Source organism: Trachurus japonicus, unplaced genomic scaffold (assembly GCF_045865225.1).
Source record: "Trachurus japonicus isolate A0001 unplaced genomic scaffold, Traja_1.0 AP030591.1".
In the NCBI taxonomy this organism is placed as follows: domain Eukaryota; kingdom Metazoa; phylum Chordata; class Actinopteri; order Carangiformes; family Carangidae; genus Trachurus; species Trachurus japonicus.
Window position 1 is genome coordinate 8,962 of NW_028220724.1, and position 26,316 is coordinate 35,277.

The 26,316-nt window shown below is 45.9% G+C and overlaps 1 protein-coding gene across 1 annotated transcript; it reads right to left on the reverse strand.

Annotated features, from left to right (window-relative positions):
- Positions 1-26,065, reverse strand: LOC146960204 (nectin-1-like). Its single transcript, XM_085772539.1, has 7 exons — positions 25,818-26,065; positions 17,204-17,545; positions 16,801-17,103; positions 12,564-12,663; positions 1,925-2,058; positions 167-296; positions 1-85 (listed from the first exon to the last, which is right to left on the reverse strand). The coding sequence occupies exons 1-7, from the start codon at positions 25,960-25,962 to the stop codon at positions 1-3; spliced, it is 1,239 nt and encodes a 412-aa protein (XP_085628665.1). The 5' UTR covers positions 25,963-26,065.
- Between the last annotated feature and the right edge of the window lie 251 nt (positions 26,066-26,316).

The following is a 26,316-nucleotide window of genomic DNA, read 5'->3' on the forward strand; positions in this document are numbered from 1 at the left end:
CTATGTTCGGGCTTCAGCAACAGTCGGCGTTTCAGACTCATCTGAACGGACAGCCCGCCTCTCCGCTTCTGTGCCTTCTTCATTTCTAAACAATAAACCATCAGTTAATATATCACAAAAAATACAGTACATGTAATGCGCAGCACAATTATAAGCAGTACCTTACCTTGGCGATTTCCTCTTGGGTATATCAAAGTCCCAATCCTTGGATATGTAAAAGTAGCAAAATGCTGAAATACCGATGACATTCAGGATAAACAAAATGGAAAATATGGTCTCCCAAGCTGTGCAGGATCCTGTAAGGAGAACGCCAGAAAGAGGAATATAGTTATTGAGAAATAAAGTTCTACAGTGCCAGTATATCAAACAATGATGCAGTCCAGTACAACAGCACTGTGATTATCCCAATTACCTGCTCAGCACCAAAGAGCAGAGTAGTAACTCACTGGTGCAACATTTAATAACAAAAGATTCGCCTCAATGGGGCTGCGTTTAGCTCACTGGGTAGAGCTGCCGCCCCATGTTGAGGCTCAATCCTCGGTACAGGCGGCCCCGGTTCGAGTCCCGCGTCGGACGGCCCTTTCCTGCGTGTCATTCCCCCACTCTCTGCCTCCCCATTTCCTGTCTCTCTCTCGACTGCACTATCAATTAAAAAAGGCAATAAAAGCCCAAAAAATATACAAAAAGAAAAAAAGATTCGCCTCAAGAGTTGGTGGAGACCGAAACAGAGGGAATCTTGGACTTTTGTGCAATAGGTGGCTGGAGACATGCCTCCAACTCAGTGATAAAGTTGTAAGTTGATAGTTGAATAGTTTAACAAAAACAACAAAATATTAATATCTGAAAACTTGAATCTTTCAACAAAAACATCTGAAAAGCACATCACAGAAGTTGTGTCACTTTTTGTGTCATGATTCAGTCAATCGAACACACAGATAAGTGATATCACTGTTATCACTGTGTCCATGGCAACATGTTTCCTTTTTGGTGAAAAGTTTATATCTGTTCTGAAATCAGCCGAGTTGCAGTCACTGCTGAAACTCATAGTACATGTCCATGTATTTGACTTAGTTGCAATTTTGATTATATTTACTGAGTGCAGCTGTGAAGTTTTAAGTTTGAACTATTCGTCCATTGTACAGATTACATTCTCACAACCTCCTGGTGAGCTATTAGCTTCCACGTATTTATCCGTGGTGGCTCAGTGCCATTAAACCTCTTTAGTAGTCTCCCAGGTAACAGGAAGCTTGATCTGTCTCACCTCAATGGAAATGCTTCCCTTATCTGTCCTCACCTGCAGCCAAAAGCGTCTGCTATAAAGAAGGTCTCTTCATACGTTTCTGGTATGTTGAAATATTGTAGTAACATGTACAAGCACTGGTATTTACCGGCCATTTCAATGCATCTTGTGTCACGTTTCACATTATATTTGGTTAACCAACTTCATTCAAACCATGCAGTTAATGCCTTAGTAGGCCTTTTCTTTTCATGTCCTGACAGGCCCTGAATTAGAAAATAGCCTGAGAAATAACCACGGCCGGATGACATGCAACATTTATAAGCGTTTAGTAAGCTTTGTCTTGATCCGTTGTACAGTAGACACAGCATTTTTTGTAAAATGGCTGGGTTGTGTAGCAACCGGCTCCATGGCTCTGTCAGCTGCAGGCAGAGCCATTTCTATCACTAAATGGGATAATTCTTTAGTGATTGAGTGAATTGATCCTTCAATGCAACCAGAACAGCACTTCTACTCCAGCAGTAAATATCCAAGCTTATCTCCTCAAACAATTAATTATTTATGGGCCTGGGTTAGAAGTAAACAAACATCCATAATGTGCTGAAAACACACAAAAGGATTATAGTAAGTGCAAAAACGTGGACAACTTTCTGAGAAACCCACAAACACATGAAGTTAGCACATCACCTGACTTGTGCAGATGGAGGTAAACACGGCCACTCCCATATTTATTAGATGCCTCACATTGGTAGAGGCCATCCTCGCTAGCAATGTCCAGTGTTGAGCCCTGTACAACAGCTGCAGATGATGACTGGTCAGGCCTGAAGCAGAAAAACAAGACAGTTCAGTAACCAGACTAAACTGGCAGCAACAGAGCAAAAAAAACATTGACAGGTCATTCTTTCCTCTACTCAATATCCTCGCTCTAAAACGGTCTCCTCCACACAATTTTCCAAATGGCTGCTCAGTCTGGAAAACCCCTTATCCTCCCACAGGCAGGCCTGTTCAAGTCACTGAACTTAAAGGTTGAGTAAGATTACCAGAACAACAACAGAAAAAGAATTCCAGCAGTCGATTGCCAGACCGTTGCTAGGTAAAACGGGCCGTTGCTAGGGACTCCACCCTGATCAGAGGACAACAGAGGAGAACTATGCAGGATTTTTTATGGAAAAGCAATACTTTCATTCTGTACCCCTCTAAACGCCCCCTGGATGTATTATTTTTGAAAAAATATAGCTTTTAATAAATATTCTACATATTCAACCTTTAATAATCAACAAATTGTGTGTGGAGACTACTTGTGTGTACTGCATCAGCAATGTGAATTCCCATTCCCGCATGTTGTGCTGTTGAATCCTAACTCAACACATCACTCTGCCTCTGAATGAGCTGTGACAGTCCTGCAGTTGCTTCTACCTTCACATGAAGGCTCATAGGATAAGACTGTTTGAACATTCAACAATGAGGTGAGGATCACAGAAGATCTGTTTCTAATAGCAACACAAAGTTAAAAGAACCTCATGAAAGGCAACTGTTTTTTTTGTTTTGTTTTTTTTTTTTTTGGTAGGGGAGGATGTTAAAGGTTGAATATGTAGAATATTTATTAAAAGCTATATTTTTTCAAAAATAATACATCCATGGGGCCTTTAGAGGGGTACAGAATGAAAGTATTGCTTTTCCATAAAAAAATTTTTTTTAGTCTGAATTATTATTTTTAATATTTTTGACGGGCTCGACAATGACTTTCTGTCAACGTTCTGTTTACATTCGTACCTGCCTGTAGCCGACATGTGGCTCAATTCTCCGCTGTTTTCCTGCCTCCTCCCGGTCGGATGCGTTTGTTTCCAACCAAGCCTTTTTAATAATCAATCGGTGGATCAATGGATTATCATATACATGTTAGGATGGGTGTATTTGTGTAGTCTTATCTGTCATAAACACGTTTATCGTCGCGGACTTTCGGTGCCACGGAGCTCCTTTTTTTTTTTTTTTTTTCCAACTTGACGAGAGCAGTGACAGCGGAGGCTCTGAGGCTTTGAGCAGCAGCGGTGTGAAGGCAGAGAGCCTCCACTCTCCCTGTAACAAGCTACAAGTCATTCATTCTGCTGTTAATGACGGTAAAAATGAAACATGAGGTAAATATCCTGCTTAGCTCTCCTCCTCTGCTGTCCTCTGTTCAGAGCGGAGTCCCTAGCAACGGCCCGTTTTACCTAGCAACGGTCTGGCAATCGACTGCTGGAATTCTTTTGCTGTTGTTTTTCTTGTCATTCTACATAGTCAACCTTTAACATATTTATTTAAACCATCTGCTCAGTAAAGTGGTTGATACTGAAAATGCCTGTTCCGTATTATAGTGGCTGGCAGCAGATGGCTCTGAATCATCAGCCTTTGGATTTGAATGAGTGCATTTGCAAAGGCACTGGACAGGAAGGACACCTGTTTTATACTCTCTTTGACTCTACGACTTGTCTTTCCCGGTACTTTCCAAAATCTACGGCAGGGGACTCCCAGCTGTCAGAGAGCGCTCTGCTGTTTCTCTCAGTGGGAAGATTACACACTCTACTTTAGGTCTAGAAAGAGTTCAACATTGGAAGATCTAATTAGTCACCAAAACTTTCAACATAAATTATTAATATGCTACGTATTCATAAGTATTTGAAATATTTTTTTCCCAATCTTACTCTGGCCACTAGGGGTGCCACTTACCACGGCCATGCCTGTTCATGACTCATTTATGACTCACTCGCACCAGTTTTTATAGTTTAAAAACAACCTGGGAAAATTACAATTAAACTGAAAAATTAAAAGATGAATAACAAGATGTAATAGGTTGAATTAATGGATAAATGACAGAGGTAAGCTATGAGGGGCCATACAAGACATAATTCATTATAGCATTTTCACACACATATATTCTCCATACACAGTATATTCTCACTGTCGGGGTTCGGTACTTTGTAGCGATGGATGGAAAGATGATAGCCCAGTCGGCAATCTTTTGTTGGGTGATTTTCTTTTTATTACACCAAAGACCAAAATACCCACGGGTGGCAAAGCAAAAACAGCAGGAATATTTACAACAGGATGGAGGAAAAAGATATTTACAGGAATCAGGCAGCAAGTGTTATCTACATGCTCCTCAGCCGAATGCTCTCTTCAAGTGAGCTGAGCTCTCTTTAAATACCCCCTTGGCCCCTCCCCCGGGCAAACCAATTAACAAAGCACAGGGGTTAAGAAACATAAACTGGGAAACAAAGCACAAAATTTACAGAACCCCTTTAAATCTAACCCCAGTACTGTGGCACTAACAACCCCTCATATGGCTGCGCCACTTTTCCCACAGAACACATAAATTAACAATACTATAACAATTAACCACATATGGTTTAGTCCGTGGTCACCTGACCCAAGGTAGCGTGCCACAGTGCGCTACTTATGACGTGGACCGGAACTGCCTCGGTTCGGCCCGTGAACCTGAGTCAGACCTCCGCAGCAACAGCAGGTGAGCGTGTGTGTAGGTGTGTGTGTATGTGTCACGTAGGCGCCGAGTGTGCACCCTCGACGACCCACGGTGGGGAGAACAGAGTTCAGGGCACGGGAAAAGTTTATGTCACCGCTGGACCGTGAGATGCGGCCGGCGGGGAACAATTTATAAGGAGCTTGGCTCCGCCGGAACAATGAGGGCGCAGCGCGCGCCCCCGACACCGGCACTCTCTGAGTGAGAGAGCGCGCCGGTCAGGGAATGACGGGGCGTTCAAAGGCGCTCCGTCACATTATCCCCCTCCTCCCCGAGGTTGACGATGTGCGGCAACCTGGAGAGATAATCTGCCACAACGTTGGTCTTGCCAGCTCAATGTCGGATCTGGAACTGGAACGGCTGGAGAGAGAGGTACCAGCGGGTGAGATGACTGTTGTGGTCTTTCATGGAGTTAATCCAGGTCAGAGCCCTGTGATCAGTCTCTAAGTCAAACTCCCTCCCCAGCAGGTAGTACCGCAAACTCTCCAGGGCCCATTTGATGGCCAGGCCCTCCTTCTCCACAGTAGAGTACCTGGTCTCCCGTGGCAGCAGCTTCCGGCTCAGGTACAGCACCGGTCGCTTGTCACCCGGCTCACCTTGGGCCAGGACTGCCCCCAGTCCCACCGCTGAGGCATCGGTCTGAACCAGGAACCGCTGGCTGAAGTCAGGGCTCCTCAGAACTGGCGAAGAGCACAAACAGGCCTTGAGAGCTTGGAACGCCGCCTCACAGTCCTCGATCCAGATGACCGGGTTCCTCTGATCCTTCGCCGTCAGTGCTGTCAGAGGTGCTGCGATGGTGGCGAACTGTGGGACGAACCTCCTGTACCAGCCGGCCAAGCCCAAGAAGGACCTCACCTCCTTCTTCGTGCGAGGGCAGCTACGGATGGCCTCGACCTTGTCCACCTGTGGTCGGACCTCCCCTCGTCCAAACCGGTACCCCAAGTACTTCGCCTCCTCCCTGGCCCATTGACACTTGGCTGGATTCAGCGTCAGGACTCGCTCCAGATCACGCAGGTGCTGCTCCCAGGTGGCACTGAAAATGACCACGTCATCGAGGTAGGCAGCACTGCAGTCCTCACACTCCCGCAGGACACGGTCCATCAGCCTCTGGAAAGTTGCCGGTGCCCCATGTAGGCCGAAGGGCATCACCGTGAACTGGAAGAGGCCGGCAGGTGTCTGGAACGCTGTGCAGGGACGACTGGACGCTTCCAGGGGTGCCTGCCAGTACCCTTTACAGAGGTCCAGGGTGGTGATGAACCTAGCCCGACCAATCCTCTCCAGCAGGTCGTCGATCCGGGGCATCGGGTAGGCGTCAAACTCTGACATGGCGTTGACCTTCCGGAAGTCCATGCAGATGCGCAGGGAACCGTCCTTCTTCCCCACAATGACCACCGGGCTACACCACTCAGACTGCGACGGCTCGATCACCCCCAAGCGCTGCATCTCCTCCACCTCCTTCTGAAGTTTGGCCACAAGATGCTGGGGCACCCGGTAGGCCCTCTGACGAACCGGCCCCTTGTCTTTCAGCCGGACCACATGCTCCACGAGGTCAGTCTTCCCCTGGTTGGCCGCGAAGAGCTTGGCGACCCCCTGGAACACCTGGCACAGCTGGCTGGACTGGGTGGCAGAGAGGTGCCCGAGAGCAGGCTCCGCAGACTGGCTGAGGTCGGCGAGGGTAGACTCCTCCTCCCCCTCGCTGTCCACCGCCGTCACCAGCAGGGACGCCACGGGAACCCGAACCGGAGCCTCCTTCCACTCCTTCAGCAGGTTGACGTGGTAAACCTGCTTTGCCCTTTTCTTGTCCGGGTGGTTCGTGATCTCGTAAGTCACCGGGCCCATCTTCCTGAGGACGGTGTACGGGCCCTGCCATTTGGCCAGCAGCTTGCTGTTGGAGGATGGCAGGAGGAGTAGGACCTTCTGGCCGGGCTGGAACTCCTTGTGCCTGGCCTGTCGGTCGTACCACGCCTTCTGGGTCTGCTGGGCTTCACGAAGGTTGACCTCTGCCTCGTCTCTGTACCTTGCCAACCGGTCCCTCATCTCCAGCAGGAACTGGACCACACCCCGGTCACTGGTGCCGGTTGTGGGAGCCTCCCAGGTCTTCCGCAGCAGATCCAATGGCCCCTGTACCTCCCAGCCATACAGGAGCTCAAACGGGGAAAACCCTGTGAACGCTTGGGGAACCTCCCGGTAGGCAAAAAGCAGGTAGGGCAGCCACTGGTCCCAGTCTCTCCCAGTGTCGGCCACAAACTTCTGCTGCATCTTCTTCAGGGTCTGATTGAAGCGCTCGACCAGGCCGTCCGTCTGAGGGTGGTACGGGGTGGTCTTGATCGCAGAAACCCCCAGCTGCCGGTGGAAGAGCTGCAGGAGTCTGGAGGTAAAGTTGGTCCCCTGGTCTGTGATGATCTCGTCCGGTACACCAACCCTGGAAAACAACTGGACAAGACAACGCAGAACAGCAGGCGCAGTGACCGTGCGCAGGGGGAAAGCCTCCGGGAACCGTGTGGCGTAGTCACAGAGCACCAGGATGTACTGGTGCCCCCCAGTGCTCTTCACCAATGGGCCCACAATGTCCATGGCCACACGCCTAAACGGAGTGGAGATCACGGGCAGGAGTTGTAGGTAGGCTCGGTCGGACTGGTGGACATAGCACGTTTTCTGACAGGTGGGACAGGTTTTGCAGAAGGTTTGCACATCAACATACATGGAAGGCCAATAGAACCTGGAGGAGATGCGCAAATATGTTTTGTTGCGGCCAAGATGACCTGCCCAAGGCAAGGTGTGTGCCAGGTGCATTATCATCGGCCGACATGACACAGGAACCACAAGGCGTTTGACACCATCCGCCACTGCATACAAAACATCACTGTCAACAACAAAACATTCTTTCTCCCCTTTTGACATATCCAGCCCCCCAACCACCTTGGCGAACAAGGGCTTCAGAGTCCCATCCCCCTTTTGCAGGGCCCCAATGTCCTCTGGCACCTCCCACATGCCCTTGCGCAGTCCGGCTCCCGGGACTTCAGCCCCTTTTCAAACCGCCGCTGGCGGCGAGACTTCCTGGGCCCCTTCATGGCCCCCTCAAACAAACTGCTGTCCAGGGTTGAAAAGAGTTCTGGATCGGGCCCCTTTTCCGGCCCTGGGTCAGCCGTCACCCCCGCCCTGGCCTGGGCGCGGGTGATCACATGACCGGACAAACCCTTCCCCAGGTCACTGTCTTTGGGGCCGGCCTCCAGCAGCACGTCCAGCAGCACAGGTAAGTCCCACCCCAGGATAGCAGCCACGGGTAACCTTTCCACTACCCCGACAGTCAGCAGGTAAGGTTGCTCATCCACCCCCACCGTCACTTCAGCGGTGGGGTAGGAATGGCTGTCCCCGTGCACACACAAAATGTCCTCCTGTCGGCTATAATCCACCACGCCCGTTGGCACCAACTCCCTTCGGACCAGCGTCAGGAAGCTCCCCGAGACAACCAGAGCAGTCACAGTCTCACCATTAATGGTAACGTCCTTAAAGCGCTGTTGCCCTCCCCCAGTACTTGCAACCTCAACCCGAGGAGTGTAACATGCCCCGCTAAGCTTAGCTTTTCTGATGGGGCACAACGAAGCCTTGTGCCCTGCTTGCTGGCAGTAAAAACAGATGAACTCCTTACCGGGGCTGCGCTGGCGAGGTGCAGGCCGGGCGTCTCCAGGCAGATGCTGGTCTGGGCTGCGACGACACCTGACGACTGGGACCACCGTGGTAGGCAGGCGGGCCTCCCCTCCGTGCGTTGAGGTACTGCAGCGCTAGCTTGCCTGCAGCTAGCCCATCCGTCAGCTCGTGCTCCTTCACCCAGGTGCGGATGTCTGCTGGGAAGACTCGCAGCAGCTGCTCCAAGATGACTTGCTCACAGATCTGCTCCTTGGTATGCTGCTCTGGCCGAATCCACCGACAGTAGACCCTTTAAGCGGTGGTAAGTCTCTGTGGGGTTCTCTCCCGGTGGAACTGCCATGGCCCGGAACTGCTGGCGATACGTCTCCGGTGAGACGTCAAACTTGGTCAGGAGTGCCGCCTTCAGATCCGGGTACGAATGAGCCCTCTCCTCGTCCATAGCGGTGTATGCCTCTAGCGCCTTCCCAGTGAGTAGCGGCACCAGGCGACACGCCCACTCACCATCTGGCCAACCCCACGTTCTGGCAATCCGCTCGAAGCGAAGCAGGTAATTTTCAATGTCCTCCCCAGCCAGGTACTGGGGAATCTTGGGGTCGCCACAGGGTCTGCTCTCCGGCCTCGGAGGTTCTGTCACAATGCTCACCCCAAACCTTGGTGCCCTTAAGGGTGAACTGCGGCGCGGTGCAGCGGGTGTAGGTAAGTCCATTCTCAGGCTCATCAGCGACCTCTCAGATGGTGACAGACCCGGGCTCTGGGATAGGTGCTGGAACAGGTGCTACAGGCCTCAGCCCGGCCCCTGCCTGACCAAGTTGCGGGGCTGGCCACGAAGCCCGGAGTCCCCTGAGCTCTGCCAGAAACCCCTCCTTTCTTCTCTGCTGTCCCTCCAGGAAGGTCCTCATGACAGCTACCAGCTCCTCTCCTGGACTTGGAGCTCCAGGGCTGGCCTGCAGGACTGGAGCCGCTGCACCCCCTTCGTCCTCCTCGGCTGTGGACCAGGCTCCCTCCTCGCCATCTTCGTCCTGCACTGGTTCCTCCTTTTGTGAGCGCAACCCGGTACGTCTTCCTGTGTACCGGAGGCGCCCTCGTCGACTGGCCATCCCACTTCTGACACCAAATGTCGGGGTTCGGTACTTTGTAGCGATGGATGGAAAGATGATGGCCCAGTCGGCAAACTTTTGTTGGGTGATTTTCTTTTTATTACACCAAAGACCAAAATACCCACGGGTGGCAAAGCAAAAACAGCAGGAATATTTACAACAGGATGGAGGAAAAAGATATTTACAGGAATCAGGCAGCAAGTGTTATCTACATGCTCCTCAGCCGAATGCTCTCTTCAAGTGAGCTGAGCTCTCTTTAAATACCCCCTTGGCCTCTCCCCCGGGCAAACCAATTAACAAAGCACAGGGGTTAAGAAACATAAACTGGGAAACAAAGCACAAAACTTACAGAACCCCTTTAAATCTAACCCCAGTCCAGTACTGTGGCACTAACAACCCCTCATATGGCTGCGCCACTTTTCCCACAGAACACATAAATTAACAATACTTTAGAACAATTAACCACATATGGTTTAGTCCGTGGTCACCTGACCCAAGGTAGCGCGCCACAGTGCGCTACTTATGACGTGGACCGGAACTGCCTCGGTTCGGCCCGTGAACCTGAGTCAGACCTCCGCAGCAACAGCAGGTGAGCGTGTGTGTGTGTATGTGTCACGTAGGCGCCGAGTGTGCACCCTCGACGACCCACGGTGGGGAGAACAGAGTTCAGGGCACGGGAAAAGTTTATGTCACCGCTGGACCGCGAGATGCGGCCGGCGGGGAACAATTTATAAGGAGCTTGGCTCCGCCGGAACAATGAGGGCGCAGCGCGCGCCCCCGACACCGGCACTCTCTGAGTGAGAGAGCGCGCCGGTCAGGGAATGACGGGGCGTTCAAAGGCGCTCCGTCACACTCACCCTTATATTCTTACTCTCACGCACACATATTCTCCTGTCACACACACGTATTCTCACTCTTACACACACATATTCTCCATCCACTTTCATATATTCTCATTCTCACTCGCATTCATTCATTCTCCTTTCACATTCATTTAAACAGTATATTCTCACTCACATAATATACATACTTCTCACACATACATTCTCCTTTCACATACATGTATACATGCATTTACATTTACACACGTGCATTCTTTAATTTCACTCACATACACTCTAACTCTTACATTGATATACTGTGACTTTTACATACTGTATCTATATGCTCTCATCTTTCTTTGCTTTCACTGATAAGCTCATCCTTAAACAGGAAGTCACTCTCAAACCAGGAAATACATGTGCAAGACTTGCTCAGCTTATCCTAGTTTTGTATTTTTATGCCAATGATGATATTCAAGATTATCCTGTTTTCTTTTTTGGTGCGGTTTACAGTAAGTACCAGCGAGGATGACACCAGACTTTTTTTTTTTAACAGTGTTAACTGAGCAACTGCAAAGCGAAGCCCCAATTCTTTTGTACGTGACTGGCTGTTATGGAAACCTTTATTATCGTGAATCGCGATTATTTACCTGATAAGATTAAAGTTATCTACTAAACATCTGTGACAGGTTTATGCCGATCGGCAACCCGATCCCCTGTTGGCTTTCTTTCCATACAGCGGGTGGGAGCAGCGAAAACACGATGTAGAGTTTAATTTCTATAGACTCTGAATAAGCAGCGAAACACAACGTGGAGTTGAATTAATCAGGACATTCCTCAATGGAAGGGATTTAACTGATGGCGCTCTGAAGTAGCACCGTGTGACCAGACTGATGCAGATGAATTAAGGATGGTAATGGGTCCGATGCCAACATTAAAATGTTTCACAAGACACCAGTGGCATCCTGAAGTGCCCTCCATGCAGACACCGCCCGATTATCTTAAGCTCTTAAGATTATCTTATAAGATTCTCTTGTAGTGTGTGGTGTGTTAAGAGTCAAAATTCCCCCGACAATCGGCTCGGAAAACGTTCGGCGCCGATAATCGTAAGTATTAAACATGTTCAATATTTACGATTATCGGGGCCGACTTCGGTGGCCGTTTCAATCAAAAGTCATCTTGTGTGTGGAGAGCCGGTGTTGTGCGGAGAAGTGCCTGCTCACCGAGCTCTGCATGCTGCTGCTCGCGGCAACAAGCCACTTCTCCACACAGCACCGGCAACCTCACAGAGAGCCACGGTGCAGCCCTGGTATTACATGAGGTTCACACAGACATTCACGCATACACAGGAGATTTCCTGACAGCCGATAGCAAAGACAGTAGCGCTCGTAGCCAGCAACAGCCAGCAATACAGCAGCCATGTTTAAACGATCATGTGACCGCCGCTCACAGCCCGTCATGTGACAGCGTACGGCTCCCTATTGGACAGCCGCTTGACTGCTCGGCGTCCGGAGCCACAGACACACAGACACACACAGATGGGATCGTTGTAAAGGCTGAAGTGTCCCGCTTTCATTAAAAAAAAAATTACGTCGCTCTCATTGTCCATTCCGGAAATAGACCCGAAAGAGTAGCTACAACGACACCCCTGGTATCGCTGCTGATGCCGGATTGTTTTCTGACCAGAGGGTCAAGATTCTGAAAAATCTTAATGTGTGTGGTGTGTTGTGTTTGGAATATCGCAGGACACCACACACAATACGATCAAAACTGTTCAATCACAGATTTTTTATCTTCATGTGTGGGGTCTCTCACAGATAATAAATCGGTTGAGATTTATAAAATCTTTATGTGTGTGGCAGGCTTAAGGAGAATATGTGTGTGTGCCCTAAGTTATTCCACCTAGCCTTTATTTGTGAATGTTAGTCAAGACTCAAGTCTGTTAAACAGGGCACAGCTGTGTTTATACAGGTTTTATCAGACCATGCACCAGTGGTAGTCTTTTTACCCCTCCTCCCCTCCCCTTTATTACCCCAGAGGCTGCATCAACATTGGACACTGTTTGTCTTGTCATCATAAAAAAAGGTGAACTAAACCTACTGAGCCAAAATTTTAAGTTAACTTGAAAAAGACACGTTGAAGAAACTATTACAACAGAGCAACATTAGAGCACATTCAAAATCATGCAAATTCATGTGGCTTCACTGTCAATGACAAAAAAGCCTGTGTCTGTTGTGACGTACCTGACTGTTGACCAGGTAAATTCTGGAGGTGGGTTGGCTTCAGCCACACAATCAACTGAATTTCGGGAAGTGTAATTAACGGTTACTTCTCCAGGTGGATCTGCAAGAAACAGAGAGAGAATCACAGCCATTGTTGTAGCTGAGAAAGTACTGGTACTATTACAGTATCACAATAAACACAGTGTTTGGATCCGCGATACAAGCTGATAATAAAACTATGGGCCTCTTTGTTTTAACTTGAACTTGTTTGACTCTGTTCAGCTGCTACAGAAATAACATAATTGTACATTACAAATGATGAATGTATACATCCATTCATTAAAACAGTCATTATTTACAGTTAAGCTCTCAAGGCTCCTGTTCCTCAGCACACGGAAATAGTTTTAACAAGGTGAAGGTTACACAAAACACAAGTATGTTTCCGTAACCTTGTAACAACAGATAAGTGAAACTGTATCTGTGATGCTTTCAAGGTTGATGCCTGGAGACCATGTTGATACTGTATCTGCTTCACAGCACTGCCACCCACAACAGCTGCCAAAATGTAACTGACATTAACTGCCACACCTCTTGCGTGGCAGACCAAGCTTTCCCAGACAGGCACTGTAAATGCAGCAAACAAACTAAACCATCTTTAGACGGATCAGAAAGCCAGTTAAGACCTCCAACGACGTACAAACGGCTGATCAGCACTGCAGTAAACACAACTGAAACCACAATTGTTGTCTGTTCCTGTTATAAGGCCTCAGAGCACAGAGATAAAGACACACCTGTCACCTGTCACCGCCCAGGTGCTGTTCAACTGCTAACATATTGTACTGGAGGACATAAAAATGAAAACAGCTTAAAAATGAAACACATCCAGCAAACATAAAGTACCTTTTTACACAAAGGCTTAGAGCTCAGTATCTGGACCAGGACACATCTAAACAGAGTCCAGTGTTTGTTACTGTGGTTTAAAAGGTTTCCTCCCAAGCATCATCTTCCTTCAGACATTTCTACATAAGTGGGTGTGAGACGTTCCTCAGAATTATTTTGGTGACAACTGTATGGGTGGGACTCACAAATCGTTGCTTGTGTGCTACTTAGCAGCGTGGGTGACTGACTTCAAATGAGCTCTGGTATTAACACTTTCACATAAAAATCCACATTTTCCAGTTGTGTTGACATAGAACAGGAACAACCTTTCACCCAATATGAGTAAAGAAACATTACTCTGCCTAGACTGAGTTTAAATATATCAACGGGAATGAAAACAGTCCTGTTCACTATGCAGTGTGTCCTCAGCAAAGTAGTACAGTTTTGCAATACTACAGTACTTGTACAATGCTGCAGTGATGACACAAAAATGATAAGGATTTCATATTCATTGTGCAGCAACCCTGTCCCAACCCCGTCTCAATGTCGACATTGCAAGTGGGACAAAGAGGCAACATCAGAGAAGCAGCCCACACAGGCAAATCACTCCAGCCAAGAACAAGTAGGAATCCAGAACCCAACAGGCAAAAGGTCGAATTGAAACCAAGGCCTTGTAGAAGCTTCAAGCCCAAATTAGTTTTTGGCACATCCATGACATTATATCTAGAAAATTTTGACAGAAAAAAAAAAAACACATGAAATGCAAATCAGACCTCGACAACATTTTGAGACTCTTTAAAATGAAATTCCAGTCTGGTTTCTACAAGTTAATCTCAATCCCGACCCTCTGACCACTGTTCAAACAGTCTTTCATACCATCTTTGTGTGTCACGTGCAATGTGACACACAACAGACATCCATTTGTAATGTTTCTGCAATGCAAAGTTGCAGAAACCGGCAAAGCTATGTCTAAGTCTTCAGCAATGCAATCCATCTAGACAGGCTGGTAATGTCTGGACACAAATCCAATTTGATGAAGGTACAATGGACAATGGACAAACAAAGCTGGTCTGAGTGATTGATAAATTGGTAAGATGACCTGAAACAATGTGTTACTATCTATCTGGACAAAAGAAGTAACTGTTAGCTTTGTGTTAAAGGGACAACAAGGAGTTTCTAATCGGTTATAAAAAAGTCTCACGTTAATGTGGATGAATCTCCGCTACCCACACTTGTTAATGGGCCCATTTTCGATAAATATATCATTCTGTCTATCGTTATTTTGTTACTATTAGTGGTGGCGGAGATGCTGGTCGAGCCGACCAGCGTTTCTTTACTTTCAGTTTCGCAACGAGTCATGAGAATAACGTAGCTGAATCGCCGTTTATGGTCGGAACTACGACGGTATGTGAACCTCTTTGAACCTCTGACTTTAATTATTGATGAATGAAAACATGAGTCCGTCTTGCGCCGGTCAAAAGAATTTTACGGTGCGCGCGGAGGCTCATAAATGTAGTGTGAAAACGCTTCGCTTTTCCAAAACTCCTCGTTGTCCCTTTAAAGGAGAATTCCGGTCATTTTGACCCCTAAATCGTTGTCCTGATGGTCACCCAGTGTTGGGGGTAGCAAAAAACGTGACTAAAATTGATGCAGGCAAACCGGAGTTACACCATGGCTAGACGGCGCTAGCGCTAGCGACAACACTAAAGTATGAGGGAAATTTTTTCAACCACAATAAACACTCAAAAAACAATCAAATATCTATGGTACATGACTCAAATCCTTATGACACACCACTGAACTCATAAACTGTACAGTATAAACCGGTATAAACCGTATAAACTTTGTGTTTTTGCATGTAATCACTCACCTCAGACAGCCGAACTCTGAAACATCCTGGAAAGACATTACTAAGCTACCGCAGAGCGCCTTCTCCCCGGCCACAGAAACAAACACTTTTTCCTTGTTGTGATGATTTCTTTACAAAAATAAACGGTCGAGCAGTGCAGTGGCAATGTCCAAAATATCTCTGACCGTTTGTTCTCCTTTAATGCTGCACTTTTGGTTAATGACGTTACTTTGCTAAATTGTAAAACTGTTTTTGTCTCGTCTGTGTTTATGCTGGAGCGCGCCCTATTCATGGGTTGCAGTGACGTCACGTCGAAGGGACCGCCGCCATATTTGTGTCCGATTTGACAGGTCTCCTCATATGACAGCATGCAAACCGCAGGATGGAAATTGCCGTTTCTTGACAAAATGACAGGGTTTCATCTGGGTTTATATCTCTATAACAACAGACAAACTCTATATTATCCCACTTATTACACAGTTTATGAATTAATTAATTAATTTGAGACGTAATGTTGATCAAAGTCCTTAGTCCGGTCACATCTCCGCTGTTTGCTCCTCACCCTCCTCTTGGTCGACTCGTGTGTAGTTGTTTTCAACAAGCTTTTGATAATCAATCAGTAGATTGATGAATTATCATGTAAATGTTACGTTGTGCGCATTTATGTAGTCCTGTCTGTCATAAGAGATGACGGTTACGGGACACGTTCGTGTCAGGGACTCGCGGTGGCACAGACACAGCTGGTCACAGCTGTGACACTGCGCTGGCCCGTCCGCTCTGTCCGCTCTGATCGCAGGTTTGGTTCCAGCAGCGGTGAGGGAGGCAGAGAGCCTCCACTCTCCCTCTAACAAGCTACAAGTCATGTTTCTAACATCACAATTAGTCTGAAGCTGGTAAAAATGAAACACAAGGTAAAAATCCTTGATAGTTCTTCTGCCCTGCTCCGCTGATCAGATCGGCGTCCCTAGCAACGGCCCGTTTTACTTAGCAACGGTCTGTTATACAGAAATAAAAGACCCTAAATGCAGAATCAGTGAGTAATTAACAAGAAAGTAATCAAAATGCAGAATTCAATATATCCATGTTATTAAAAAAAAAAGTGAATCCCCTCTTTTTGTGAAACAGCCCATGCTGCCACTGATAGACTGCCTGCAGTCAACCATTTATTCCGCCTATAACTTTACGTCTTTTGGGATGGAATAAAACTGCAGTCTGGGGTTTTTTTGGCGACTGCTATCACAGTCAACAGCACAATATAATCCTGGCATCTTTCAAATAACGTCAAATTTCGGTCTCTTGCTGATTTCCTCCTACTACTCCACTTGTTCTGGTAACGTGACATGCTGTGATCTGTGCCCAGATTGCCCTGATTCGGACACAAATATGGTGGCGCAGAAACACAGTGACGTCATGTGAATCTAATGAATAAGGATGGTCTGTATTCACTTGGACCATGTGACTCTCCTGATATGGTCTGTTTTGCTGCTTCAGAACAAAACCATGTGGAAAAGTAACTATTTTTATACTCACAGTGGACTCGTATGGTGACAGGCAGTGTTTTCTCTTTGGGCGGCGCCGGAGTGGTGATAACACACTGGACTTGAACACCGTTGATATCTCTGGTAGGAACCCCCCACAGTGAGCTCACTGTGGTGGTCGTATCGTTGACATTTAGCGTGGAGTGGTTTGTTGCTCTCACTTCTTCTGCCAGAGAATCAGTTTTCCACGTCACCACGGCAGCAGGCTTGGACCCAGCAGCTGTGCAGGTAGCTAAGGAAACCTCTTCATCCCCCACAACAGGAACATTAGCTTCCACATGTGTGTCCGGAGGCACTATGGGATTATTGCACACAAATAAACATCAACATGTAAGCAAGAGGGTCAAAACAAAACACTTCTCTCACAATCACTCACTGAAGATGTTGTAGTATACCAAGGATATTTAGATGTATCTCAGCCTGGTGATTTCCAGAAGGGAACAAAGTGAAGATGCAGGTGTAGACGCCTTCATCCAGCAATGTGACGTCAGATAACTTGAGAGATCCATCCTTGTCAGCCAAGTTTCCAGCAAATTTAAATCGATCATCATGTCCATTGACGTATTTTGGTCCGCCTTCAGTCAGAATTGTATAAAAATTGTCATTCTTAGGTTTTCCTCTTGTCCTCCTCTGCCATGAGATCTGGGTGAGGTCCTCAGTGCCGTCGATGAGTTTGCAGGGCAAAACTGTGGTCTCTTTAATCACCACAGTCTGGTCTCCTCCTATCACCTGGACAGCTGCAAGAGGCATAAAAACCCATCAGCCCCTTAGAAGGCAAAACCACATGTGCATTAACTATAATGTAATAATTCTGTAGACTCTTGTTGACATTCTGGAGCCTTGCTAGCCCATTTATTTTTCATGAACTGGTCACAAACATAACTGGTAATTTCAGCTTCATTGTCTTTCCTTGCTTCAAAGGAGGGTCTGCTATGGTGAAAAGCCTAATAAATGCACAACCACAACTGGAACACAGGAGGACGAACATGTACAGAAATATCTACAAGAACGATATGGCTGTAACCACCACTGAGCTCATTACTCTTGAAAGGTGTTCAGAAATGGCCCTTTGTCCTGTTTGTCGCGCCTCCTTCTATGAGTTTCCACAAGTTGCCGCACGAGTTTACCCGAGTAAAGAAAACAAATTTGATTGGTCTTTATCGAGCGGGTGGGATATTCAATGTTTGGGGCTAGACCGAGCTCGGCGTGTGTGTCTCAGACGTTTGATTGACAGATGACGGATCCAATATCAGTGGCTAATGAATCGTGAGCAACGTGACGCATAATTCGTATGCCTGCATTATCCAATGCGAAAAAAAACTACCTCACTTTCATCACGGATTTACTCGAAAATAGAATTTTGCACAAAGTTTGGGCTACATGGTCTGATAGATGAGTTATTACACTAATTCTATGACCCAGAGTGGAATCAAATTCATTTTTATTTTCTGTACAGCTTTAATAGTAACACCAACACAAAGCACCACTGTAACATTTTCTTTTTTTTCTAAACACTGAAAATTACTGTAATTACACCAACACATAAAAGATACAGGTGGGTTTACTGGTATGTGGGAACAATGACTTTGTCCTAATGTTATTGTGATGCAGTAGGCCTACTACAGCTCATGGAGGAAAAATACAAGCAAACTGCCTGTCCCACAGGTCACTGTTAACCCTATGTGTGTTATTATCCACCATGAATTATTTGCCCATCCAACATTGAGCACACGCCCCTGACTTTTGGTACAAATCATGTTATTTTGGAGTAAATTACAGTTTGGTCTATACGTGGTAACTGTTTTTACCCCCCACCTCTGTACCTCTGTAGTGTGTGCGTGCATGTGGCATAGGCTACCCTATATAACCGCCAGCTACTCAGTGTTCGAGTGGGAAAAGTATAGGCTATTGTTTGTGTCTCTTAGTTACTTTCTCATGTTAATAATTAATAATAAAACAAGGGTTTGAACTGTGTTTTTCTCACCCTCTCAAGAAGACATCTCAGTAGGCTATGGTTATTTTCTCTCTCTCTCTCTCTTTATTATTTGTATTTTTTTGTTGAGCACCTGCCCCTCAAATGGTTGCCTGAGGCTAATAGGCTCTGTGCACAAGTCCCGTGACGTACTTCCGCTTTCCCCGGTTGTCGGCAGAGGAGTTTCCGGTTATCTTCCTGCTTCATTCGCCACAATGAACTTTTCAAGATGCCTGCAAAATCTTCCAAAAATCTCGGTAAACGATGTCCACCGCATTGTTGATGCCCACTCCCCTGCTCCCACAAGCAAGCGAGAGAAGGGCTTTCGTCTTTATATATCAAGTTACGTGCACCAGTATGAGGGTAAGTAGATTATGTTGTTGTTGTTAGCCGACCAGCTAACGTTAGCGACAATGGATGGATGGATGGATTACTAAATTGTTTGTTGTTTTACTGACTGTGTTCACTCTATGTCTCTCTCAGTGTCGCGCAAAGATCAGGGCACAGGTGAAGTTGTTGTCAGGGCACTGTGTCACAGATCGATGAGGAAAGCCGAGAAGCCTCACAGTTTGAGTGTATGGTGGTGAAGCTTGGATAGATAAGACAGCGGTTGCTGACAGCGGTTGCTTTACAAGCGGTTGCTTGAAAAACCCAGTGTTCCCGATGTTGTTGGGGACTTAGCTAAGGTCATAGATGTTGCATGTAACTCTTACATTTGCACACAATGAAAAGAGTGGTTAACAGGTAAGTTTAACGTTACCTTGCTGGTCCCCACTGGGTTACTGCATGCGTTCATGTTATTAAAAAACTGCAATTCCCCTTACAGTAGAGAAGGCAGGTAAGTTTATGAGTTACTGCTTGACCGTGTTCCTATTAATATTTTTTTCACCATGTCTTTGTGCATGCCTCTCACTGTTGTTATTAGCTATGTTTTATCTAAACTCAGTCATTCATTTAAGATGCAAGCTGGCTACCATGAATCACATTAAATCAATTAGGGATATTGATTCAGTGCAGTTAAATATTGTAAAACAAACAGAACACACACACACACACACACACACACACACACACACACACACACACACACACACACACACACACACACACACACACATTTGCTTAGTGGTTATGAGACGTAAAAATTATTGAGGAAAAAAAACCCAAAACAAACCCAGACTGTGTCCTAAAAGAATGATTAAACAATAAAACAAGCTAAGATTGATAAGTATTAACTATGACACTTTACTTTTACAGGTGGTACTGAAAGATTCCAGTCCTGTGGAGCTGATGCATCACAGCTGCACATGTGTGGCTGGAGCAGCTTTGTGTAACCACTGTGTGGCTTTGCTATTCCAGTCAGCACATTATTCTCAGCTGAAGGTGTCAGTGGTCCCCCCTGTACTAAGCTGTACCGAGGGAGAACAACAATGGCACAAGCCGAGAACGTTGGTAAGTGAAGAAAAAAGGCATATCTATTCCACAGTCATACGTGTTGGTGGTATGTTCTAAACTATATCCTGCCTAACTTGATAGGGTATAAAGCCAGGCCCTGTGGATAAGATGAATGTGCTGTCTGCTAAACCAAAGAGTGCAGCAACAAGAGAAGGTGTAAGGTAAAAGCTGAGTATTTTAGTTTATTTTTTAGTATATTCTGCATGAATGTTTGAATGAAAATGTGTATAACACTTACCTCAGTTTTATGCTTTATGTAGGAGCACACTCTACAAAGGCCTCAGTGGGGATTTACCTGATCTCTCAGTCCTTCAGGTGAGTATAACATGATGATACAAATACACAAATATGCCCATGTTGCTCATTGAAAGTATGGGGAATGTTTATGGTATGATAATTTAGTTTTGTTACATGTCTAGGTCACTGAGGTGTACAAGGACTTTCCTGCAGCTGAGGCACCAATGATCTGCACCATGGGCATCAGCAGTGAAATTGCTCTGACTGACTCTGCCCTTGGCCTGGTTCAGGCTGGAAGTCCCTTATCGTACCAGCAACCTGCAATAGCAAAGAGGGACCTGGCCTTCCATGCTGCCCCACCACCTCCATCTCTTCCTCTTCTAAATTACTGTCTGCAGCCATCACATTGCATGTTTGTCTGTAGTGAACAACAACAACTACACCTCAAAAGTCTGGAGGTCACTTGGGACATAGCACACAAATATGAGTATGCTACCAGACAACAAAGTGCATGTGGTGAATGGCATCAGCTAAGAAGGCCCAGACTGACCGCCTCACGGTTCAGAGAGATCTGTCAGGTCAGAGAGGGCACTGAAGACACTCTGGCTAACCGGATACTGCAGGGGACCCGTCAGACTGCAGCTATGAAGAGGGGACTTGCAATGGAGGCAGATGCCATCTGGGAGTACTGTCAGATGAAGAGGGTCAACCACTACCCCTGTGGATTTGTAATTCACCCTGACGCTCCTTGGTTGGGGGCTTCTCCAGATGGCCTAATCTTTGACCCTTCAGAGGCTTGTCAGTTTGGTCTGATTGAAATGAAGTGTCCAAATGTTAAAAGTTATGTTGATTGCCCATACCTCAAAATGAATGCAGGCAAACTGGAGCTCAAACCATCACATGCGTACTATTCACAAGTACAAGGGCAAATGCTAATCACGGGGATGAATTGGTGTGACTTTGTTGTCTCAGCTGAGGAAGACATACTAGTTCAAAGAATTTACAGAGACAGTGACATGTTAGATTACATCAGGGAGAAAGTAGACAGGTTTTATTTCCATGTCTACATGCAGAAATGCATGTAATGTGGAATCCAGTCACCACTGGCAATGTAAAGTGATGTAATGTAGTGGACTGTAATGCAATGGAATAGATGTAATGTTATCTAATGAAATGTAATGTAAATGTTTATTTACTGGTATAAATTTATGATGCAACATTGAATGAAGTGAGTTGATTTTTGGGTCCATTGAATGAGAAGTAGACTCAGCAGACATCCGGGCAGTATCAACAATACATTTATTCACATTTATTCATATTCTGGTTACCTAACATTACCTTCGCCGATCTATACACACTTGAATTACACAAATAACATAGTATGCAAAAAACACCAAAAGGTTCAAATATTGGCCACAAAGTGACAGTGAAAAACTGTGTGCTTCTCACCAGTAAGTAGCACACCTGCTGAGTGATTATGACATCATAAACTAGCATCTGTCATGAGTGAATAACTGCTGAAAACATGCAGTATTTTGTTCACATATGAAGTACATTACTTTGCACAAAATAGCATTCAAAACCGAAAATGTAACTTTGACAGACCGAAACACCTGAAAATGACAATAACCACACCCCTGTTTCAATAACTCCCTACTGATACTTCTTCCTCATCATTTCAAACTCTCCATTTCTTGACCAGAGGCCCATTCTGGTAATTTGAGAGGAGACATGCTACTGTGAAGAGCTGGTTTATGCTCCCTGAGATGGAGAGAGGGATGGTGGTTTCAAAGAGTTTATTCTCTTTAACTCTTCGGATCAGCCTCTCAACGTGCACTCTTAGACGAGCAATGGACTGCGTCTCCAAAACATCCACTTCTGACATTTGTGTCTTCTTGGAGAGGAAGGCAGGTCGATGAACTTTCCCAGGTACAAGGTCATCCACCAAGAAGCCCTTGTCGACCATGATGGCCATGTCAGGTGTTAGGAGGGATGTAATCCCTGACTGGCGAAATACCTCTTTGTCGCTCATGGAACCCTCAAAGAGGGCCGACACAAAGGTCAGGGCTCCGTGAGGGGCCATTCCCACCATGGCCTTGAAGGTGCAGTGGGATTTATAAGCAGAGAAGACCTCACTTTGCAGGAGCAGGGATGAGGGAGTCTGGCAGCGTAGCTCAGTACAGTCAAGCACCACTTGTGTGTCTCCGTAGCTGCCATGAAAGTCAACTGGAAGACAGGCCTTCACAGCTGCAGGAGACATCCAGATACACACTGAGCCAAGTAGGCTGTATAGGAAGTTGGCCCAGGTCACAATAATCCGGCTGACGGTTGTCCGGTGGATATTGAATCTGTGGCCCAGCTCTCTCTGGGTACAGCCAGTGGATAGATAAGACAAGAATAGGAAGAGTTCATCTATCGGCAGCAGTTTCTGCAGGGAGAAATGTACAGTGTGAACAAAATGGGTAATACAATTAGAAAAATACATAGTATGTTCATGAAAATTATGATTTTGAACTAACATTAATTAATAATTTCTCCACATGGTACAGTTTTTCTCGATTGCTAAGACACATTTCTCGAAAGCTTCTCTCCTTTTCTCTAAACTGTGAACACAAACCCCCAATTTTCAAGCTACATTCACAAAACCTCAGACTCTTCTTGCAAAACCAAACTTTCACCTCAAAACAGTTCAATCTGTGCCCAAAACTGAACTATGTTGTCAAATCGTGCCCCGAATCAATCAAAATTAAAAACACTACTGAGCAGTCACTAAACACTACATAGACAAATGGAAAACACAATGCTCAGCACATGAAGCTGTAGAAATAAATGTTTATCGTTCACTGTAGCTAAATGCATGTTGCAAAACAAAAAACCTGTGCATTTACACTGTAGCACTTCTCTCCTTCCCTTTCTTTCACCTTCCCTCTCCACATCCATGTCATCCCCTTTTCCTTCATTCTTCTTTTTTCTTCCCAGTTCATCCCTCCCTCCCTCCCTCATCCTTTCTTCCTTCACCCTGTCATCTCTTATCTTCTCCTCTTGCAAAACAAAAAACCTGTGCATTTAGCACTTGTACATAGTAAAAAAAAAAAAGAAGTACAAAAACCAGAAATCTTGTGCATTTACACGTAGCACTTGTACAGTACAAAGACAAACAGAAATCTTGTGCATTTAGTACTTGTATGCAGTAAGCCTACGTAAAAAATAAAGTACAAAAATATAGAAATGAGAAGTGCATAAGCCACAGCATCATTTCTCTGTACTGGATCAGGCCACAGGACTTCATCCTGAACTAGCTACAGTATATGTGCCCTCACATCATTGGACACAAGTGTGATCAGTTTTGAGTTGTTGTGTTCACCCGGTGAAACTTGTGCTTTAGTTGTGTTTGACTTTTGCCACCTGTGCTCAGCATTATGCAACACAGGTGCATCACAATGAAAATGTGTTGGTGAGATGTGTCTAAACAGGTGAAAAGTGTTTATAGTTTTGCCAAAAGAGTGACTGATTCAATCAGTAGGTTCAGGCAACTGGGAATTTGGTTCAGACAACAGGGTTTAGTGTTTTAGCATTCGAGAAAAACTGTAATATTTAAACTTTTTTTTAAATCAATAGACACAAGCAGTAACTTGTTCTAGGTATATTATGACCAACACAATATTTTCTTTACTACTTTCCTGCCAGTACACTATTATGATATAAACTCTGATATGAATTATATCTTATTTATACTGATTTGTTGAACTCATCCTGATGTAAACAACTAAATATACACAAGCAGCTCCGTGTTGTCCCTGTGTGTGTGTGTGTGTGTGTGTGTGTATGTGTGTGTGTGTGTGTGTGTGTGTGTGTGTGTGTGTGTGTGTGTGTGTGTGTGTGTGTGTGTGCGTGTGGTGTGGTGTGCATGTGCATGTGGTGTGCATGTGGTGTGTTGTGTGTGTGCGTGTGACTTACAGTCGGTCTGGGCACAGAGGTTTCAGCTGATGTGTCCTTTGCTCTGGTGCTGGTGACCCTGACCATTTTCAGTGAAGCAGCACTGACCAGGTTCCAAAACGCAATCAGATGCTCATATGAGGGGAATCTAAAACATAGATCCAGTATTATAGTTGATCAGACAATAGATACAATAGTAATTACAGCAACATCAAATGTTGATCTTACTATTAACTATTAGCCTAATTTTGATTTGTTGTCACATCCTACCTGGTGTAAAATCGGATGTCTTCTGGTGAGGATTCAAACCGCTGGAGTCCAAATGAATTCTGCAGGTGTAGTGTTTGGACCTGCTGTCTGAGCATCTCGACCTCCTCACGTAATTTATTGTATTGCTCCCGGTCAACACACACCGCTGCACTTTCTACGTAATCGTGGTCTATGGGCATCGGGACCATATCCACAATCTCCTCCTCAGTCTCCGCCGGGCCAGGTTCCGGACTCGATGATGTCGGACGAGTGCGGCGCTCCCAAACACCGGCCCGCGTCTTGTTGCTGTAAGCGTTCCACTCGAACAAAGTTGGTATGGCGTTGGCAGTTAAAAACCGTCTTCCTTTTGCAGTGGTGCGGATCTGGTCCTTGGTGAAATGACGGCTGCAGACCTTTGTATGCGGAGTAATGGTAAACCCGGTTCTGCGGATCTTGTGAAGCCACTGTGTACGGTGGTCAGTATGTTTAGGAAACCGGTGGAAGCTGAGTTCGGTGTTATACCGACTCGATCCAGTACACAGTGGCACACAACAATGCTCATTTGAGCCCCCTACAACCTTCTGCAACTTATATCCATCCCTCATGTTATTTTTTTTCTTCTTTCGTACAGTTGCAGCTCTCATTTGTTCGTTTAGATTCATATTCACCGCTGTTGTAGTGAAGCAGGAAGAAAACCGGAAACTCTTCTGCCGACAACCGGGGAAAACGGAAGTACGTCACGCGAGTTGTGCACAGAGCCTATTGATGTTTTTGTATCACTAAAGAATCATAGATATTTAAAAAAGAGATTTAGAACATTTTACCACTTGAACAATGCATCATATTGTGCAGCAAAAATTAAAATAGGCCTAATACCCAACACTTTATCTAACAGACAGGCTTTGCAATGGAGGCCACATGCCTTTAAATGGTCATGAAACATTCGACAGTGAATGTCGTTTATCAGTACATTTTCACATTTGTCAATTGTACACTGATGCTTCGCTGGACTTTTTTTTTTTTTAACAGAAGAGCTAAGTGTCTCACTCTGTGTAGGCTAGTACTTTTGTTGCAGTAGGTCCCCGCTGCGTTTTCCGACACGACGCAAAAATACTCGTCTTCAGAGAATGAAGTGAAAAGAAGAATGAAATTCATCCTACCGTCGCTCCATCTGCTGTGGATCAGGATGAACAATGACATCAGGAGTCTGACGAATCTGCTCGAGGAGCACAGACATAATGACCGGACGTGAAAATAGCCCCTGTGGGACCTAAAGATACGCGCATGGCGTCTCCGTTCATCCATTTAGCTCACTTTGCACGTGGTCCTTTAGATTACATGTTAAAAACAGCCCGAGAAGACAAAAAAAACAAAAAAAAACCAGGGCTTTGATCCAGACGAATCCCGACTACCTCTGGCCGGGTCGCAGTCCTCACGGGCGGCTCCTCCTCCTCCTACGTCGCTTCTAAAACGTATGGTGGATGTGAATGTTACGAGCGATTATATTAAAAAAATATGGTAGCACTACATAATACGGCCCGCGACTTACAGCGTACCTACCGCTCTCTTGCCGCGTAGGTTGCCGCTTATTCACACAAGTACTGAGTAACTGCAGCTCACTTTCCCCCCTGTTTCCCCCGTGCATTTACAGTGTAACTA